The following is a 20,586-nucleotide window of genomic DNA, read 5'->3' as shown; positions in this document are numbered from 1 at the left end:
TAGTGACTCCTCCTATAGCGGCTCTGCCTCCTGACCCAGTCCCTGTCCAATGGCTTTTTCTTTGCAATTCTTCCCATAAGGCCTGCACCCCTGAGTCTTCTCTTTACTGTTGTACATGAAGCTGGGGTTGAGCATGTAGAATTCAACGAAGCTGTCAGCTGAGGAAATGCATGGCATCTATTTCTCAAACTAGAGACTCTGATATACTTATCATCTTGTTTAGTTGTACATCTGGGCCTTCCACATCTCTTTCTGTTCTTGTTAGAGCCAGTTGTCCTTTGTCTTTGAAGACAATGGTGTACACTTTTGTATGAAATCTTCATTTTTTTTGGCAATTTCAAATGTTGTATAGCCTTCATTCCTCAAAACAATGATTGACTGATGAGTTTCTAGAGAAAGCTGTTTCTATTTTGCCATTTGCCAGTCTATTGCATAATGTGGCAACTCAAAAACAAACTTTTTAAGCAATGCGCCACGATGGCTTGAAGCTGTCTACCCTTGACGCATCAAAGTGAATGTTCGAAAGGCAAGTACACACTAGCAAGCCTTTAGAACATTCGTTTTTATGAGTATCTAGTTCATTTTCAATGAGAGGCACACGGAAAGTGGCATGTGGGTGGTTTTGCTAGCAGCACAGAGGTGGCGAGCAAGCAGTGCTAGTGCACTCAATATCATACCACTTTCACATGCAAGACTCTTTGCGAAAGGTGCCGCGAGAGGTAAAATTGTTTATCTTTTCCTGAGCCTCTGCAGCAGTCATTGAAAGGCTTATTATTCACAGCCAATCATAAAACAATTTACTGCGCTCATATCAGATTGCTGAAAATTTGGAAGAAAAGATACATGTCATTAAAATTTCCAAACTACATGAGCCTTTGAAAATCTCAAAGATATTTTATTTGACAGCTAGGGCTTGGGAGCATATGAGTGCACAAGAAGATTTGCCAGGTTAAAATAAACTGCAAATGTTTCCAAATGTAATATTCAATGCTTAATAATACAACCATGTTAAAATACAGCCTCCCAAAATGCAAGCACTGTAAATTCAACGCATTTAAATGCAAGCACTGATAATACAATGCATTTATTTTTTCGATTAGAGCAATTCAACATGCTTTTATGCTTCAAAGACTTTAGTCGTGAATTTAGCTCCATAGTGTTGCCTCTAATTGACGACGCTGAGAGATCGCAAGCCACGTCATTTGGTCATATGCTGACTGGGAGTTGGTCTATTATATATTATTTTTATTTTTAATCACATTGTATGTTTTTGCAGTGACTGTGGATTCGTTGATAAATGTAATTAAAAAAAAAAAAAAAAGAGTTATGTTGCTTTGAATGAAAGCGAATGCTAAATTAATATTTATAGGCATCATGAACATGGATTGGATTGGACGTAAAATTCTAATAGATAGATTCGGACACGGCATGTAACATCTGGACTGTCTCTGTTATTTGGACGTCTAGTCATCCGATCTCAATACGTGCAATGTTAATTTATGCAAGTCGTAGATTGCTGATAGAGTGTGCTGCCGACGTAATTTCCTCAGCCTGGATGAACATTTAGTAAATATATTATTAAATGTTAAAAATAAACTTGTGTTAACTCATATTAACTCGTGAGTCTTTTATACAAAGTGATGCAACTTTTTTCAAAATCACATTTATTAATGGGACTGTCCCAAAGTGAAACGAAATCATAAAATGTTAGTAAAAATAAAAATAATATATAATAGACCAACTCACAGTCCGCATATGACCAAGTGATGTGGTTTGCGAACTCTCACGCGTCGTCCATTAGAGGCAACACCTCGCAACAACACTATCATTTTTGGGCTAAAAAAAAGAAAACGGAATGGACGCAAAAGTACTCGAATCCGTGTATTATTCAGATTGACACGGACCAACTGTTGATAACAATTGTTGTTTTTTAATTTGACACGGCGTCTAAAAACGCGGAGCTACAATGCGAGACGTCAAAGACATCCGTCTAGTGCCTTATTTTTTTTATAATTTTTTTTTTTTTACATATAATATCAATGAAAAAGAGCACAAACGTGTTCCCTGTGAACGGTCCTTCTGTCTGACACATAAGCCAACAACAACTATTACTGTAAAAAAAAAAAAATAAATAGCGCAGACGGAGTGCAAGGACACGTCCTGTGTGAACTGCCCCTTAAGTGTAAACCAGCAAAATAGTGTGGCAATGTTGCCAACTTTAAGTTTTCATTTAATAAAACTCTCTCATAACATTCATATGTCACGCGTGAAATTAACGTAGAAGCAAGCATATTTCAATGAAACGTTAAGATAATATATTGTGTCTTGCTCCCAATGTATGTAATTGTAAAACAATCTCACCAAGCTTCCGAAGCGGATCGTGGGTTTTCGAATCGTACACTTTGGGTTCTTGAGTCCGAACGGCCTCTGGTTTCTTTTTTCTCCCCAACATGTTGAATAGCCCCTCGGTCCTCAGGCAGTACTCCTTATTACCGTCTTCAACCGAAAGGTAAGCAACGTATTGACAGAAGTCCTGAAGAACGAGTTTAAATCTCTCAGTCAATGCATATGAATCACTGCTCTGCTGTGACGTCATTGCATCACTTCACGCTTGTAACTCGATTCCAGCGGAGAGCGGTAAATGAGGAGCATTCAGTCACACTCATTAGCCCTGACACATTTACTATGATACCCTAACTTTAAGATAATTTAGTTTTAATGATGAAAGCACCAAAAGTAGATGGTAAGTTTTATTTTTAACCTTGCTGCAAAGTAAACAAAAAACAACAAAAAAAGCAGCTCGAAGTTCACAGGGACAAGTATCATAAAATGTTCAAATGATGCACGGACTTGGATTTGTTTAGCTACAGTTCGGTTTGTAGATAAACTGGTAATTGCAAATAAAAAAAGGCATAGTTCACCATAAAATATAAATGATCTCATTATTTACTCACCCTCATGCAGCCATCCCAGATGTGTATGACTTTCCTTCTTCTGCAGAAAACAAAATATTTTTTTAATGATATTTCAGTTCTGTAGGTCCATATAATGCAAGTGAATGGTGACCAGACCTTTCAAGCTCCAAAACGCATATCAAGGCAGCATAAAAGTAATCCAAAAGACTCAATGTGGTTAAATGTATGTCATTCTGAAGCAATGCAATCACTCTGAGAAAGTGAAATTGGAGATTGATAAAAAAGGACTCAAATATTGATCTGTTTCTCATCCACACTTATATCACTTCAGAAGAAATATATTAAATCATTGGAGTTTTATGGATTACTTTTAACCTGCCATTATATGATTTTTGCACCTTCAAAGTTCTGGTCATCATTCACTTGCATTGTATGTACCAACAGAGCTGAGATATTCTTCTAAAAATCTCTGTTTGTGTTCAGAAGAAGAAAGTCAATTTATAAGAGAATTTTAATTTTCGGGTAAATCTGGCTATCTCTTTATATTGACTGAATGCAGAGCATTTATTCACCACAGCATTGCCTTTTCCTTGGACACCACCTACTGTTCATGAAGGCAAATGTTTGCAGCCACATCATTACATGACAGCTGGAGCTGCAATTAGTTTATGAATGTGAGAGATTTACTTACAGGACACACACACACACACACACACACACACACACACACACACACACACACACACACACACACACACACACACACACACACACAGCTCTGCATTCTGATGTGAAATTATCTGAAATCAGTACCAGCATTGAATATAATTTAAGCAATTATTGTGCACGATTTGTGTTGTTTAAGTTCAATGTTGCTTAGTACCTACTGTAGATGTGAAAATAATATAAATTCATGTATTCAGATAACTGAGAATCACTGTCAGAAAACATTCAGGTGTAATAAGCTTCACAGAGCTTAAGGTTTTGTATGAACGTATCAGTGTACAATAGCTCAAAATAATTAAATATATTGCATTAAATGTTCTTTGAGATCATGAAAACAAAAAGGTGGATCAAACTATTCTAATTATTAAAGTTAAACACTTTCTCAGCAGCAGAAACAAGGAATGTGAATAACAAAAAATTGTTGGCAAATAAATATGTTGACACGATGACTACGCAGTGGAAAAACTTATACATCACAAAATACACCACAAATCCAGAATTAAATATGCTCAGCAATAAGAATTTATTATAGCTTGTGACAGACAGTCTTTGCAGGTTAGATCTCTTTTCTTTGCACTGAGGTGTCTAGATTTCTGCATAGTATTTGTAAGTCACAGAGAAAGGCCATTAACATGGGAGTGGAGATAAAGGAGGCACACCCCAAGATTTCCAAATAAACGTTATTATATTCATACAAAATATATGCATAATATATACTGTGTATAAAACAAACAAACAAAAACATTAAGGAGAAACATTTCAAGTAACATCTTGAAAGAAAATAACCGTGCACTAAGTGCACTTTTTTAAACTATATAAAACTAAAGAAAAAAAAAAAAAGAAATTATAATATAATATATGTATTTACAAGGTTAACTTAAGCAAGGCTTTGTACAAATATTACAAAATAGTTTGACACACATACTTAATCACATACTGTGAGGCAATTTCAGACAACACACATATGAAATGATTTCACCAATGAGTTGTTACTCAATGTAAATTAATATGTGGGAAGTTAAACATATCACATTGCCTCTTATGGTTCTAAATGTAGCACAAAAGTTACTAGTAGATTTATGCACAAGGTCAGTGGCCTGTGTTTAAACTGCTATACTGTCACTATCAAGCCTGTTCCTGTTTAACACTGTTTAACCAATACTGTACCGGTAACGTTTGGAGAATTCGGTTGTCTGTTTGTCTGTCATTATAATAAATTAGAAAACTGATGTCATGTGACTGGCCAAGCAAAGAAAGGAAAAGTATTAAAAAAAAAGAAGATGGAGAAAACTTTGGCAACACTGAATAGCTCCTCTGCCATAAAGTATGTGAGAGCATTGTAAATAAGACTTTGACCAAGGGCTTTAACTAGTCTTGAGAAACAATAGTTTGTATTCTGTACTCTCACACTCTAACTTAGTGAGAATTCACACTGACAGCGATATTTGTTGACAAAGTGACTAAGTCAATAATTTTCAATAAGAGATGGCCTTTGAGGCAACATGAGCGATGCAACAAATTTGAGCAGAACTAACAATATGCAAATTAGCAGTGAAATGATGCAGCGACTACCAATGTGAGTGCTGACAATGGAGCAGATGTGATCCACTTCCTGGTACAGTTGGATATATTGCCCTGCAAAGGCAAAACGTAGTAACTACACATTTTGTCAAAACAGAGTTGTGAATGAAATGGGGTCTCTTTAGACTATGAAGGTTCAGAGAAATGCTCAGATTCAGAGAAAACAGAGTTAAGACTATTTATAATTCACATATGGCTGGACAATCAAAGAACTTTGGACCATTTTTGTAATTTTCAGTTTTGGTGTATATTTGGCTTTGTAGGGAATTATGGTTGAGTAGGAATGCCTACTAGCAACCAACTGTACTTGGTTACCTCTAACGATTTAATCACTGTCAATGTGAATGCAGTTTGTATAGTGTTTCCCAATACTAGTCCTGAAGAACCCTATTTGACACACAACCTTATTTGACACACCCCACCGAGGTCATTGAGCCGCTACTTATGAGCTGATGAGATGAATCAGGTGGGTTATATAGGGAGATATGCAACTGTTCAAAGTTGGGGTTCTCCAGTCAGGACTGAGAAACACTGAGCTAGTAGAACATGCTTTGAGGACACTGCTGCAACAAAGCCCAAATCCAGCTCTCTTGGTTCACTAGCCAGTACACACAGTCGTTCGTCATTGTTACAAGAAATCATGGAAGCGAGAGGTAGGCGGGGCCCGACATGCAGTAAGGGCTTTGGTTTCTGAGCTCTCTGCGCAGGGCTCTCTAAGGTCCTGCCTTTCAGCAGGGGTTGGTGGCGCTAGTGTTTTGAGTGATAGCATTGAGAGGTTTTCGTTGCTGGTAGAGTTTGTGGCAGCAAGGGGAGCTGTCTTTTCAGAACAATCTGTGAGGGAGACCACTACGGTGTGCCTCCTCCATGCACGTCTCTTTCTTCGCATCTCCGGTGAGAGCTGCTTCCTCAGATCAATGCTGCGCAAGTCATCAGCTGAGCCCAGCAGTCGAGTCCGTACCTGGTCCACTAGGGAACCTTGCCCAGGGGACATAGGGCAGCTCTTACTTCCGGGCACAGCTGCAGATGTTGGAGTACACTCATTTCTTGCACTAACCCCTTTGAATGATTTGGATCTCACATATAAAGAGGGTGAAGGGGAGGACTCAGGGATGGAACCCCGTGCTTGAGTCACATTTGGTCGATGCTCTCCTTCCGTGACGGAGGAGCTGGAGAGTTCTGAGAGGTCCACAGAGGGCACTTTGACCTTGTCTCCCTTTAGTCGGCGTCGGGCGAGGGTGTCACACTGTATGAGGCGGTGCGAGTTAAATGAGTTATGGCTGTGGAGGCGATGGGAAGCAGATGATGAGTAAGAGGAGCTGGAGGGAGTGGAGGAGCGTCCCGCTCCATCAGATTTTCTATCTTCTGGGTTAGAGATGATGTGGGTAGAGGAAGGAGGTGGAGCAGGGGTGGAGCCAGAGGTACCAGAAGGTGATTTGCAATGCGAATAGAGGAAACTGCGTGGTGCAGTTTGTTCAGGTGACGTCTGCGAGTTTTGGGTGGAACGGGCTGGTTTCTCCGGCCGCTCCTGGGTGAGGGAGCGTGAGGCGAAGCCACTTTCATTATCGGTTTCACTCACCAGTTCACTGTGCTCATCATCGGCATCATCACCCCGCCCCACTGATGCTAAGCTCCGTCCCAATGTAGACAGAGTCGAGTACCCTGACACAATGGAACGTGCGTCGTCTCCTCGCCAACTGCGACCCTTCACTTCTGACCTTTGCTCTTCTTCCTCATCTAGCAGCACCTCTTGTGGGGCTTCTTCCATGGAGGAACTGCTTGGAACTACTTCAACCTCTTTCTGCTCTTGTGCTGTCTGTCTTTCTCCTTCTTCCTCCTCATCCTCCTCATCTTCTTCCACATCTACTTCTTCCTCTGCTCTTGGGGCACAGGATGCCACTTGCCCCATCTCTTGCAAGTCATCTTTTTTAGAGAAACAAGATTTAATGGGCTCATGCTCAGAATCGTCATCAGTGCTACTGCCCAGGAGGCGGGCGTTACGCCGTTTTCTGCATTTTCTGGTCACAGCTGACATAATGGACAATGTTAAAATATCCTTGGCAGTAAAGTCACGTTTTGATCCCCATGACCCCTAAGAGAAATATAAAAGCAAGTAAGTCAAGTGGCCAATGGAGCGCAACAGTGCCCACACACTTTTTCAGCTATCTTGGTTCCGGATGTATTTTTCCCATTAATGTCTTGCATTGGTATTTCATAAAATCCTTCATAAGAGTTCTAAGCCATGAACCAAACCAACCAGCTCTGAGGTGAATCGCAAAATTGCAGACTTTGATTTGAAGCAAAAAAGTATTTAAAAATCATGAGGCACAAATCAAATTTATTGTTTTATATTAGTTGTATGTTAGAAACTATATTTTAATTTCATTGCTATATTAACTATATTTAAATTTTGGATATTCAGATAAGTAGTTTGCAAAGTAGTTGTTTGTGGAGAGTGTAGGGAGTGAAGTGACCTCTGAAGTGACTGCTCAACCCATGACGCATTGTGAATGACATTATCGAGTCGGTACTCGATAATGTCATTCACAATGCGTCATGGGTTGAGCAGTCACTTCAGAGGTTGTTTGGTGCCTTTGTTGTTATTGATTCACTGATTGGTGGATTAAACACGATTTTTTAACAGAGTTGCAGTTGAAATAACGCAGACTGATGTCTTCAACAAAGGCAAATACCATTGATGAACAACCTCAGAGCTAATGGTAGGTCTGTCTTTAAATGTTTTGGAGTTATCATTAAAAATCTATTTGCCTATGGGGATAAATGAATGGGATTTTTACTTACAGAACCCAACTGTTGCATTCCGTATAGACAAATTATGACAATTAACTTTGTAACAAAACACTAGGGAACTAAGGCAAAAACATGGTTGATAATCACAAAATTGCTTTTACAGAAATTCCATTTTTATTTTTGCCATCCAAAAGTTGTAATTCCTATAGCATGTCAATGTTTGAAAAAACAAAAGATATACATGCTTTGGTCAATACTGACCTTTGATTTTGCAGAATCACTGTTGGCTGAGTCTGCCCCGTTAAGAACAGGTAGAGATAGGGAGGGAGAGGGACATTGTAAAGAGATGAAGTTAGTGAAAATGACGAATATATTGGTACCATGTTAAATATATATTCTGTACTAATGAGAGGCCCAGAGGAGGATAAAATATCTGTGATAGTAATATAAGTAATATAAGTACAGTATAATATGTATTAATTTAAACTTTCTGTGATTGTCAGTAAGTAATGCATCCTCTGTGTCAATCATTAAGCATCACCCCTTTAAACAGAGATTATTAGACCCAATTATAAGATCCACAATAAATGACATTTGTTTAGTCATTGATCAGCCTCTGATTGTCAGTTAATTTTTCAGTGTGAACAGAGTCTTAGAAAAAGCAGTAAAAGGACCAATGACAACAGCAGTAAAGGTGTAGCACACACTGTTGATATCATGTCACATACTGAGGACAACAACCCATGAAGGAAGCCATGGAAGATACAAGGGCAAAAACTGTGTGCTTCTCATTTCTTAAATTGTGCATCCTTGATTTCTCACTCCTCCGTCCTTGAGCCCATGACTCAGAAAGCAATCAAAGTCCAGGATCATGAAGGACATTTCAATTCTTTAAATGCACAACAAGGAGGGTAGGACCGAGGACATAGGAAGCTTCCTGAGGGTGCTTGAGCGAAGAAGCACAGGTGGATCCTATGCGTAAGTCTTTTTGGTCAAAGCACCAGATTCATAAATTTCCCTTCACATCTGACACAACATTAAATTAAGGTTTTATCTTTGTGGTTTAAATAAACCATAATTGTCACATATTTTAACAGTGCAGGTTGAATTATTAGGATTTATAATTAATATATTATAGTTTCAAAAACATATGAATATAGTTTCAAAAACATAACAGAAAACGGTGAGGAAATGCAGCTGCGCAGAGATGACGTGACGCTTGAGTGAGCAAGGAGATTCAATTTTTTTACAAATACATCTTGCTTTGATTCCTCCATCTTCGTTCTCTATCCTTGCATAATTTTCGAGGATGCACAATTTCAGAAATGAGAAGCACTCACTGTAATTGTCATGGGGGGAGAAGGCAGAAACGCACAAAAGTTGCCACACATATACATACACTCACGCTTATTGGGCTAACTATATATATATATATATATATATATATATATATATATATATATATATATATACACACACACACAAGATAAAAAAAGAACTTTTTCCAAAACAGGATGTTCCCAAATATCCCCAAAGGGATATTTTGTCATATTTAGCTAACTTTTAGGGGCAAATTTGTCCCCAAACTATAGCAAAGTAAATCACCCTACACACTCTCACATACACAAGAAGCACCTCAATCACTTGGCATTAAATGCACACGCTTGTACAGATACAGTACATAGACAAACACAGAGCATGGCAGGAGAAACCCATCCTACCGCAGTGGCTGTTCCACAGGCTCAGCTAAGAGAGGGATGCAGAAATGTACAGAAAAAGACAGTAGAAAATGAATATAAAAAGTTTTTTAAAAATGTGAATAGAAAACAAAACTCGGAGAAGCGTAGTGCATTCAACATGCAGGAAACTTGGTAAGGATGTGCGGTCCATCACCGTCACAGTTCCAATGTGCTCATACTCAATAACAGACCTGTTTAGCCAGACATGGTGATGAGAGTATGTTTTTATTTTTATTTTTTTATTATTGTTAGCGATCTGAGGTGGAATATGACTGGTTTCCATTGGTAGTTAGTCAGCTAAAGGAGACTATGGTTAACTAGAACTGGCTGATGTTAGCCTGAAATGACTGGACATTGCTGTTTGTGGTAAGCTCACCTGACGCCTCGCCTAGCAGGCCTGTCCGGCCAATATTAGAGAGGAGGTGATCTATGTTGGGGGCAGGTTGAACATCCTCTGTGTCCACTGGCGTCTGAGGAGTGACATTCATATATTTAGTAATGGCATAAAATGTTGATTCATAAATGTTCATATTTGAATGCATATTCAAATACTCATCTCTTCAGCATTACATAATGATTGTTAAAGACCACATTAAATGGTTTGATGAATACAATTCCCATTTGTTTAGTCATATTTCCTTTTAAAACAGAAAAGTTGGTACGGGACATATCAATGGGTTTAAAGGAATAGTTCAGCCACAAAAAAAACAAAAAAAAACATCTCATCATTTACTCACTCTCATGTCATCTCAGATGTGAATGACTTCTGCCGAACACAGACAAAGATTTTTAGAAGAATATTTTCACAAAGTGAATGGTTACCAAAAACTTGAAACTCCAAAAGGACATAAAGACAGCATATAAGTAATTCATAAGACTCCAGTGGTTAAATCCATCTCTTCAGAATTAATATGATATGTGTGGGTGAGAAACAGACAAATATTTAAGTCCTTTTTAATAGGGCTGTCAATCAATACAAATTTTTAATCGAATTAATGACATGGTGTTCCGATTAATTAATCGCATATACAAATATTTGCTGAGAAAGCCCCTCATCCATCCATCCATCCATCCATCGTCAACCGCTTATCCTGTGTACAGGGTCGCGGGGGGCTGGAGCCTATCCCAGCTAACACTGAGCGAAAGGCAGGGGACACCCTGGACAGGTCGCCAGTGAAAGCCCCTCATATAACAATAATTCAATATATAAAGATTATACATATTAATATAATTATATAATTATACATAGTTATATTTAAATATTAAAATGTATATATATATATATATATATATATATATATATATATATATATATATATAAGAAATATTCAGATAATTAAAATGCATTACATTCTTGTGGCAGAAGAGTTCATCATTGATAAGACAATACAAAAAGCGCCTTTAGAATACAATGTATTGTTTACTACCATATTATTGATCATAGGTCAATCATTGGCACACAGTTCACAGCAATCCATTTCACAAGTGAATTTGTCAATCAGTTGGAGATTTATTATGATGTTTAAGAGCCCGTCAATCTACACCCGCGTCAGACATGCTTGTGTAGCGTCTCGGGTGAGTTGCATCATAAAAGTAAAATGTTTAGGTCACTGTTTCAAGTTAAATATAGTTTAATACTCAATCTTTAAACACATCTTGAGATCCCTTAGTTCGCATTTGCACTCCTTCAAGTGTTTTGAACGCAAGAACGTAACGCACGTTTGTGTGTCTTATGTTGTTTTCTTCACTGTATAAACTGCGCGTTGCTCATACAGCTGAAATGTCACTTACTGCCCTCTGGAGTAAACAGGTGATACTACAAGCTTGCATTTCTCAGGAATCTTCCTTATTATGGTCCATGGGCATGCGATTAATTGCGTTAATTATTTTAACACGAAATTTCTTGTCAAATGAATCGCACTGAATTAACGCGTTAAATCGACAGCCCTACTTTTTTAATATCAATCTCCTCTTTCACATTCTTCTTGTGTTTTGGCGATTCACATTCTTTGCATTCTTCTGGGCAGGAAGGAGAATTTACAGCAAAGGGCTTAAAAATGTATCTGTTTCTCACCCACACCTAACATATTGCTTCTGAAAACATGGATTTAACCACTCAAGTCATATGGATTCCATAAGGTGCTTTAAAGTTTTGGACTCTTCTTCACGCATTTTGAGGACCTACAGAGCTGAAATATTCATCTAAAAATCTTCATTTGTGTTCATAAAATCACACACATCTTAGATGGGTGAGTAAAATGTAAATTTTTGGGTGGACTATACTTTTAATAGGGTTTTTATTCCATGTGTTCTTTTAAGAGTTAAGTTTTAAGCATTATCTATTTAACATATTGAACACTAAGAAAACTAACCTTTTCATCCTTTTCATGTTCTTCACTGAAAAACCAGATATACTGTATACAGAGAGAAAGAGTGAGAGAAATGTAGATTCATAATTAAATCTAGTTGTAAAATCTGTGGCGTGTGGTGAAACTCACATGTTGAATGAGTGTCTCCATAATCTTATAGCGGTCAGGCATGTGGGTGACCATGTCTGTCATGTTGTCTTCAGAGGTTCGGACAAGAGTAGGGCCAAACACCAGTGCCAAATTACGTGGCTCCATCTGCACACACACAACATAAAGATTTGGGATGAAGAGTTTACAAGATAACACCAATCAAAGACTATCATACACTTTGAAGACATCCAAATATAATATTCTGTATTACTCACCTTGTTTTTTTCAGCGTGGTCTGCCACAGTTTTTAGGTGTCCAACTACAAACTTTAAAGTGTGGAAGTAATGATCTGGTAGATCACGAATCTATTGGAAGAGCAGGAAAGTGAAGGACAGGGAAAAGAAAGAAAAGATGATGTAATGTGAACAATAATGTATGCAGAATGACACACTAGTTAAAATGACACACTAAAAACACACACATACCAGTTTCTTCATTGTCCTAAGTCTATCACTGACATTATCCATCCGATTGGCCTCAATAAAGTCAATGTATTTGTCTAAGGGGATAGAGAGCAAGGAAAATAGGAGAAAGAGAAAGTGTCATTGCATGTTACAACCAGTAACGTTAAATGTTTTGTGTAAATAAAATAGTGCTTGCCCATATATTGAGAAATCTCACCATCTGTGAAGAGAGGTTCTGGAAGTTTGCGAAAGAAAGACTTTAGCAAGCTGCTGACCACATTCAAGTCCTGCCATTTCTGTACAGGATAAAACAAAGTGAAAGCAGTTAGAGGCACAGAGTAGATTTTGTCGAACACAACTGACTGTCATAGAGTTCTCAGTATGAGGAAGCATCCCCTTTAACATGGGAAGTGGAAATTACCAGTATGTTGACTCAGTCTTAAAGAGCCAGTGGAAATGTAACAATGGTGGTGTTTCAGCGAGAGACCAGGTGTGTGCGAGTAAACATCTTACCTCCTCAGCAATGTTGATATCACCTCCTTTGTTGAGATGTTCTTGCAGACTGGACACTACAGCATTGTTTCCTGGCACTCTGTAGATCCCTGTATACTCAAGTCCCATGTCCTCCACCAACCCGCAGCAGATCTCCACAATCTGGGGAATGAACTACACATATACATACAATCAATTTGAACATACAGTATTAACAGTAAACCATATGACTTTCTCTTTGGAGCACAAAAGTTGATGTTAGGCAGAATGTTAGGGGAGTGACAGCTTCAGTCACAATTCAGCATAAGTCACTATTCACATTCATTGCATCTTTTTTTCCATTCAATGAAACTGAATAGTGACTGAGACATATTGTATACGTTTCACAGATGAAAGTCATAAGGGTGAGTAAATGATGACAGAATTTTAAGTTTTAGGTAACCTATACCTTTAAGCACACATCGACTTTTATACTGCAATGCTGCTATAATCTTTGTACACAAGATTTTCACTCCTTGCACACCTGTGAAGTAAAGTGTCAATAAAAGTAATTTGATTTGATAAAGGACTCACCTTGTTATTGGTAGCTGGCTGGCAGTCTTCTAGCCGTACCCCAAAAACTTTAGGACCCACCTTCTTGGTTTTCTTCATTATGTGTATGCCCCATGGGGACTTAGGGGGACTACTCTCATCTTTGGCTTCATGTTTTGGTGAGCGTTGAGGTGCACTGCTGTTGTCTTGTTTACTAAGCAGAAACGCCATTCGAGGCACTCTGGGTGAGGAGTCTGGTTTATTACCTGTTGGACTACAGTAGGCAACCAAGAGGATGACGATCATTGTAAACTTAATAAAATAACAAATATGAATTATATTTAAAGGTGTCATGTCATGAGAAATCAAATTTTCCTTGATGCTTTGACATATAAGAGCTATAAAATCATATAGAAAATTTCAGAACTCAAAATTGAATCCCCAATGCAATAAAAGCATTTATTAAAACCAAGCTGCAAAAATGCCTTGTTCTCTAATGCCACAACTCCCCAATAAAGAGGGGTCCATTAATTCACAACTGCCTTTACAGAAAAAAACATCAATGCCTAATTTACGTCATCATATCCTTGTCCCCGCGTACTGTTGCTCAGTTTGTACTCAGAGAGAGAAAGCAGGACAAACAGGCCTACTAACTATTCCTGAACACCAAAGCTGACCCATCTGGACTATTTTTAATAATTTTTGTATTTAAACACACAGACGTCTTTGACCATTGTCATGTATCTCAGGCCGCTTTTATTAGCTGCTGAGCCTCTTGCTGTTTTGAGCACAAACACATCCAGGATGTCTTTTTGTGCCCATCTGCACTATTTTTAATTGTTGGTGTATGTAAACATGCACTAGATGGATGTCTTTGACCGTTTTGATGCGTTTCCAGCGTTGTGCGCCTCAGTGCAAGATGATACCGTATATGGGCACGCGTCTTGTTTCACCGTGCTTTGTACAATGTAGTTTTCATTTGGATTGTTTGTGATCAAGTCACAATATGATTCAAGCTTTACAAAGGAACTGTTATTTAAGGATGGGGCAGTTAAAAACACTATTGGACCTGATCGCAAAACTGTAATTCTTGAATATCTCAAATGTCATGACTGTTTCATAGTTTATAGTGCTGAGTTTTAACAGTTGTGCTTGAGATGAACAGTTTAATACAGTTGAAGTCAATAAAACTCATTTTTTGACCATTCCAAAGATTTAATTTTAGCAAACTAGAGTTTTGTTGAGTTGTTTAGGACATCTACTTTGTGCATGACTAGAGTCATTTTTCCAACAATTGTTTACAGACCGATTATTTCACTTTTAATTGACTATATCACAATTCCAGTGGTTCAAAAGTTGACATACACTATGTTAACTGTGCCTTTAAACAGCTTGGAAAATTCCAGAAAATGATGTCAAGCCTTTAGAAAATTAGACAATTAGCCAATTAGCTTCTAATAGGAGGTGTACTGAATTTGAAGTGTACCTTTGAATGTATTCTAAGGCCTACCTTCAACCTCAGTGCCTCTTTGCTTGACATTATGGTAAAATCAATTGAAATCAGCAAAGACCTCAGAAAAAAAACTGTGGAACTCCAAAAGCCTGGTTCATCCTTGGGAGCAATTTCCAAATGACTGAAGGTAACACATTCATCTGTACAAACAATAGTAGGCAAGAATAAACACCATAGGACCACAAAGCCATCATACTGCTCAGCAATGAGATGCATTCTGTCAGCAAGCGATGAACGTAGTTTGGTGTGAAAAGTGCAACTCAATCCCAGAACAACAGCAAAGGACTTTGTGAAGATGCTGGAAGAAACAGGTAGACAAGTAGGACTTCTGTACAAGTAGGACTGCAGAAAGGACTGGTGGACTTCACAAAATAGATGGAATCGTGAGGAAGGAAAAAGATGTGGATATATTGAAGCGACATCTCAAGACATCAGCCATGAAGTTAAAGCTTGGACGCAAATGGGTCTTCCAAATGGACAAAGTATACCTCCAAAGTTGTGGCAAAATGGATTAAGGACAACAAAGTCAAGCTATAGGAGTGGCCAGCACAAAGCCCTGACCTCAATCCAATAGAAAATTTGTGGGCAGAACTGAAAATGTGTGCGCGAGCAAGGAGACCTACAAACCTGATTCAGTTACAGCAGTTCTGTCTGGAAGAATGGCCCTATAATTCCAGCAACTTATTGTGAGAAGCTTGTTGAAGGCTACCAAAAAGTTTGACCCAAGTTAAACAATTTAATGGCAATGCTACCAAATACTAACAAATCGTATGTAAACTTCTGACCCACTGGGAATGTGATGAAATAAATAAAAGCTGAAATAAATAATTCTCTCTAATAATATTCTGAATGGCACATTCTTAAAATAAAGTAGTGATCTTAACTGACCTAAGACAGGGAATGTTTTCTATAATTAAATTGTGAATTGTGAAAAACTGAGTTGAAATTTATTTGGCTAAGGTGTATGTAAACTTCTGACTTCAACTGTATATTTGGATGCAATGTTTTGGATGTGCGTTTTGTGTAAACCCTGAAATGCAGTTTTTTTTTTATGATGTGGAGCTTGTTTATTCTCTTTTGATTGAGTTTTAAATAAGTTTAAATATGGCTGTATATGAGGGGCTGCATGATGATAGCCAATCATAACAGTGGGTGTTTACTTTATGGGGCGGCAGTGGCTCAGGTGGTAGTGCGGGTTGCCCACTGATCGCAGGATTGGTGGTTTGATTCCCAGCCCACACGACTCCACATGCCGATGTGTCCTTGGGCAAGACACGGAACACCAAATTGCTCCCAATGGCAGGCTAGTGCCTTGCATGGCAGCTCTGCCGTTATTGGTGTGTGAATGTGTGTGTGAGTGGGTGAATGAGATGCAGTGTAAAGCGATTTGAATACTACTAAGGTTAAAAAGGCACTATATAAGTGCATACCATCATTGCAACCATTTTACCATTTGCATTAAAGTTTAAAGAAGCCGCTTAGACCAAAACCGAGCATTTCAAACAGAGGGCTAGACAAAATGGTGGAACATTATAATATATTACAAAATTATGAAATGCAAAAAACTTTACTAACATTATCAGGAGACCTGATGGGAAAATAATAAAATGACTCCTTTAATAAAAATAACAAAAAACTTGAAACCATTCAGTATGCACCCCGCAATCTAAAAGGATACACACCCTAAAACTGTAAGACAAAAAAAATGCCCTTTGCATCAGTACAAAGTTACAATGCTCTTCAAACTCACCTTTGCTTCCTGTAGTCATTCAGCTTCTTACTGATGAGAGCCTGTCGTGAGAAACCCAATTCCTACAGACACACACAAATAAAGAGAAATACCTGTAAAATGTAATTTGGAGGAAAAAAAATTATTATGGGGCTGCCATATGATCCATATTGGGATGTCAAATAACCGCTCAACACCAGTGTCAGGAGCTGCTTTGATCAGCCATATGAAAAGGGCTACAGAGAATGTCTTGTTGTGTTTTCAGCGCTGGCATCGCCCAAGTAATGATATGTCATCTGAGGGTATTTTCACACTAGCACTTTTGGTGCACACTGGGTCCAAATGACGTCAAAATTCAGTTTGTTTGGGTGATGTGATTGCTGTTTTTCGAACTGCTTGAAAAGGTGGTCTGGGGTACGGTTCATGTGAACTCCAGTACTGTTCCCTGCTGACATGAATGCAATTGAACCAAATTGCGGAAGTGTATAATGTATAATTTGCATCTTTGCAGGCTCATGATTGCAATTATTATGGTATAATGCAATTCTCATACCTGCTTGTCTCCACATAAATCACCTTCAGAGAGCAGCTCACATTCTTCACATCTCTTGCGATGCAACCGCGGCTTGTAGCAGAAAAACGCTAATATTCATTGCATTATTGCACATTCAATGCATCCAAAGGAAACAAATGCAAGTGAGACAAACTTTAATACTTCACTTAACACAGTAAAGCTGACGTCTTCTTGAGTTGTTACCTAGTGACAGTGATAAAACAGCTGCCGCTTGTACTCACATTGATGACATAAATGGACCACGGTTCAGACCCAAATAATATGATGTGAACAGAGACAAACGGGGGCCAGGGGAGTAGGGAGGAACAAACTCTGGTTTGGTCCAAGCAATTGGAACCAGTGTGAAAGCATCCTGCTAATCATTGACTGATGCTTCGAAAGATTAGATGCAAAGCTGACACTTCACCCAACAGAGTTCAATGTATTCAGCAATGCTGAATGACTGTCCCAAGGCATGTGGAAGACCCTTTAGGCATATATTCATGATCTAGGTTAATGATAAAGTAATGAGATCAAATAGGCTCCTTTTTTAAGTGTACAAGCTGATGTTTAGCATCACCAAATTGAATATCAAAATTGAAAATCTTCACATAGGTTTCCCAAAAACTTCCACAGTCGACCATTGTTTGGACCAACAAGCAGTTCTGGCCCAAACTTATTCCATTGGTTGAGCCAATGTTGCTGTGTTGGGGCACTAAAAAGTGCCACAGATCCACAATGTTTAACATTTTGGGGAAATTCCAATGAATGCCGTACTTTTCACTGCATAATAAGCTGGGATAGGAGAAAGTGTTTTGACATCCAAAAAATTATCCACTTCACCTTTAAACCTGTTATTTTAATCCTGTAAAATGTATTAAGACCATTTTCACATTTACTAGAGCACCCTGGGGTGAGAGTAGGGTATGCTGACAGTGAAGGGCAGTAATAGAGGAAGCAAAGCAAAAGCAAAAGTTCCCAAATACAAATCCATGTTCTCAAATTCATGTCAACATAAGCTGGTTCATTTACTGACAGTGACACCCACAATAAAACCAGCGTCTCCCATCTGTCTGTCTAAGTAAAGGCTGGATTACGCTACACAAATTTCACACAGATTTTAGCCCTGATTTAAAAACGAGCCGAGACGTAGTATATGATGGGTACAGACTTTCATTCTATTGAAAGACTCCAGTTACCAATAAAAATATGACCTTCCTTCATGCTCTCTATTCATGTATCAATCTCTTTCTCTTTCTCACCTCATTGTCAGTCTTGCTGTTCTCTCTGATGACTTTGATCCACTCCAGCATGTCCTCTCTGTCCTCAGCCTGCAGCAGGTATTCACAGAAGTCCTGCGTGTTCAACCTTAGTGTGTTCTTATGCTTTGTTTCACTGTATGCTATGTCCACAAGGCAACCTCGGATGGTGATTGGCAGCTCATCCTCAGCCCCGCTTCCCAGCACCGCCCCTTTGAGCACCGCCTCTCGCTTGTCTTTGTAGAGGAAAAGTGAATGGGATCGAAGCACTGAGAAGACCCTTCTCCAAGGCCAGATGGCACTACCCACCTTCTGCAAGATAAAGAGACAGAGGAAAAATTTTGTCAAATAGATAAATATAAATAAACTGGATTAGAGATTATAAAAAATTTAGATTAACTAATTAATTGTTAATTAGCTGGTAATTTTATCAAAATCGACTTACAGTACATTTATTACAGGGACTATACCCCTTAAATGTGCACTAAAGTTTTTCACCTAGAGAAATGACTAGTATTTTTGACAAATATGTTTAAAATGATGCACAATCCGAAGAACCCAGTTAGTTTATTCTTCATGAGGGTGGACTCCCCTAAAGGTAGCCATTAATTTGAGATCACATGTCCAGTAAAAAAGATCACATGCAACCTTTACACTGCTAAGGTATCACAGAAGTGGCATGTATATCACTACTAGGTCTGTTTACACTGACTTTTTAATCATGGTAAACAAAGGCTGTATTTACACTGCTACAAAAAAATCTGATTTTTTCATTTACATTTTTTACTCTGTTTGAAAATGATTTTCCACATCCGATCTGAGCCATTTCCAAATGTGGTTCTGAAATCAGGACCTGTAGTCACAAAAAAGGACTACAGGACCTATAGTCGTGCAATAAGGTTGCCATGAGAATGGGAACGTTCAAAGTGGCTCTAATGCATGTATTGCATATACAAGCATTACATTGTTTCGTCTACATTGCCGAAAAAACTTAACATCAGATTTGGTTCGATTTTCATACTTTCTTTTTTATTGGTAGGGTGAAATAAGAAATAAGAACCGGTTCTTGATTCCCAACCCTAGTTATCTGAGCTTTTATGGTACTTTGTACCAAATACCTGTAGGGAATTTCTTAAATAGCATGCGTAACAAAGAAACTTTTGCATGATGCTGCATTCCCACCAACAAGTGTCAGTATAAAGTCCAAGACCGTTGATGTATTGCCCAGTGAAACATAAAAAGTACTAAGTGCACCTTTAAATGCTTTGTTTGAGGACTCGGTCGTGATAGCTCATGGGATAAAATGCCTTTTGTGGGACCTACAAACTTTTGGTTCCCAAATAGGCAACACTGGAAAAAACTACAAAGAAACAACAAGGATCTGTACTCTCCTGGATTTTAAATCTAACCCTCACACTTCTCTCTCTCTTACCTTGCCCTTCTCTGTGTGAATCTGTTTAAAGTGGAGCCAGCCCTCTCTTTTTACGTCACTGTATGTGATGCTGCCCAGCTCAGAGGTAGAGTGCCGTTTAGAGAGGACCTCCAAAGCTGGACCCAGACTGTCCAGAGACTACAAACAAAACACAGGGTAGAGTTACACACTCACAAATACACTTGTAACATCAATCTACAAAGACCCAAAATGTAGGAAGAATAAATATAAAGCTATATATTCTATTTGAGTTCCTTTTTTAACCACAATACATAGGAAATTTTGTTCATGCTGAGTGTATGACCCAGTCTCTACTGTAAATCAGGAAATGAAGCTCACCCCTTCAGTAAAGAAACTCTTGACTCTTTTTGGAAGCCTCCTGTTAAAAGACCACAATGAGAATTTGTTCAAACACAGAATCAACTCACATTTGAAATCAAAATAT

At 38.4% G+C, this 20,586-nt stretch overlaps 2 protein-coding genes across 7 annotated transcripts in view; both read right to left on the bottom strand.

Moving 5' to 3' along the window:
* plcd3a (phospholipase C, delta 3a) overlaps positions 1-2,551 on the bottom strand; it is a 41,120-nt gene extending 38,569 nt beyond the window's left edge. Inside the window, exon 1 of the mRNA XM_052139230.1 lies at positions 2,362-2,551. Within this exon, the coding sequence (XP_051995190.1) occupies positions 2,362-2,452 (91 nt within the window). The 5' untranslated portion in view covers positions 2,453-2,551. The remainder of the gene's footprint in view (positions 1-2,361) is intronic.
* Positions 2,552-4,153: 1,602 nt separating this feature from the next.
* LOC127652628 (rho GTPase-activating protein 23-like) overlaps positions 4,154-20,586 on the bottom strand; it is a 99,151-nt gene continuing 82,718 nt past the window's right edge. For all 6 annotated transcript variants that reach the window (XM_052138881.1, XM_052138880.1, XM_052138882.1 and 3 more), the window contains 14 exons: positions 20,481-20,520; positions 20,142-20,279; positions 18,713-19,021; positions 16,919-16,980; positions 13,698-13,929; positions 13,146-13,298; positions 12,850-12,928; positions 12,654-12,727; positions 12,444-12,533; positions 12,208-12,333; positions 12,082-12,123; positions 10,086-10,179; positions 8,232-8,263; positions 4,154-7,311 (listed from right to left, as the gene is read on the bottom strand). In XM_052138881.1, the coding sequence (XP_051994841.1) occupies positions 5,851-7,311; positions 8,232-8,263; positions 10,086-10,179; positions 12,082-12,123; positions 12,208-12,333; positions 12,444-12,533; positions 12,654-12,727; positions 12,850-12,928; positions 13,146-13,298; positions 13,698-13,929; positions 16,919-16,980; positions 18,713-19,021; positions 20,142-20,279; positions 20,481-20,520 (2,932 nt within the window). In that variant the 3' untranslated portion in view covers positions 4,154-5,850. The remainder of the gene's footprint in view (positions 7,312-8,231; positions 8,264-10,085; positions 10,180-12,081; positions 12,124-12,207; positions 12,334-12,443; positions 12,534-12,653; positions 12,728-12,849; positions 12,929-13,145; positions 13,299-13,697; positions 13,930-16,918; positions 16,981-18,712; positions 19,022-20,141; positions 20,280-20,480; positions 20,521-20,586) is intronic.

The sequence above is a fragment of the Xyrauchen texanus genome, chromosome 12, assembly GCF_025860055.1.
Source record: "Xyrauchen texanus isolate HMW12.3.18 chromosome 12, RBS_HiC_50CHRs, whole genome shotgun sequence".
Taxonomy (NCBI): domain Eukaryota; kingdom Metazoa; phylum Chordata; class Actinopteri; order Cypriniformes; family Catostomidae; genus Xyrauchen; species Xyrauchen texanus.
This window is presented reverse-complemented; position numbering and strand designations above follow the sequence as displayed.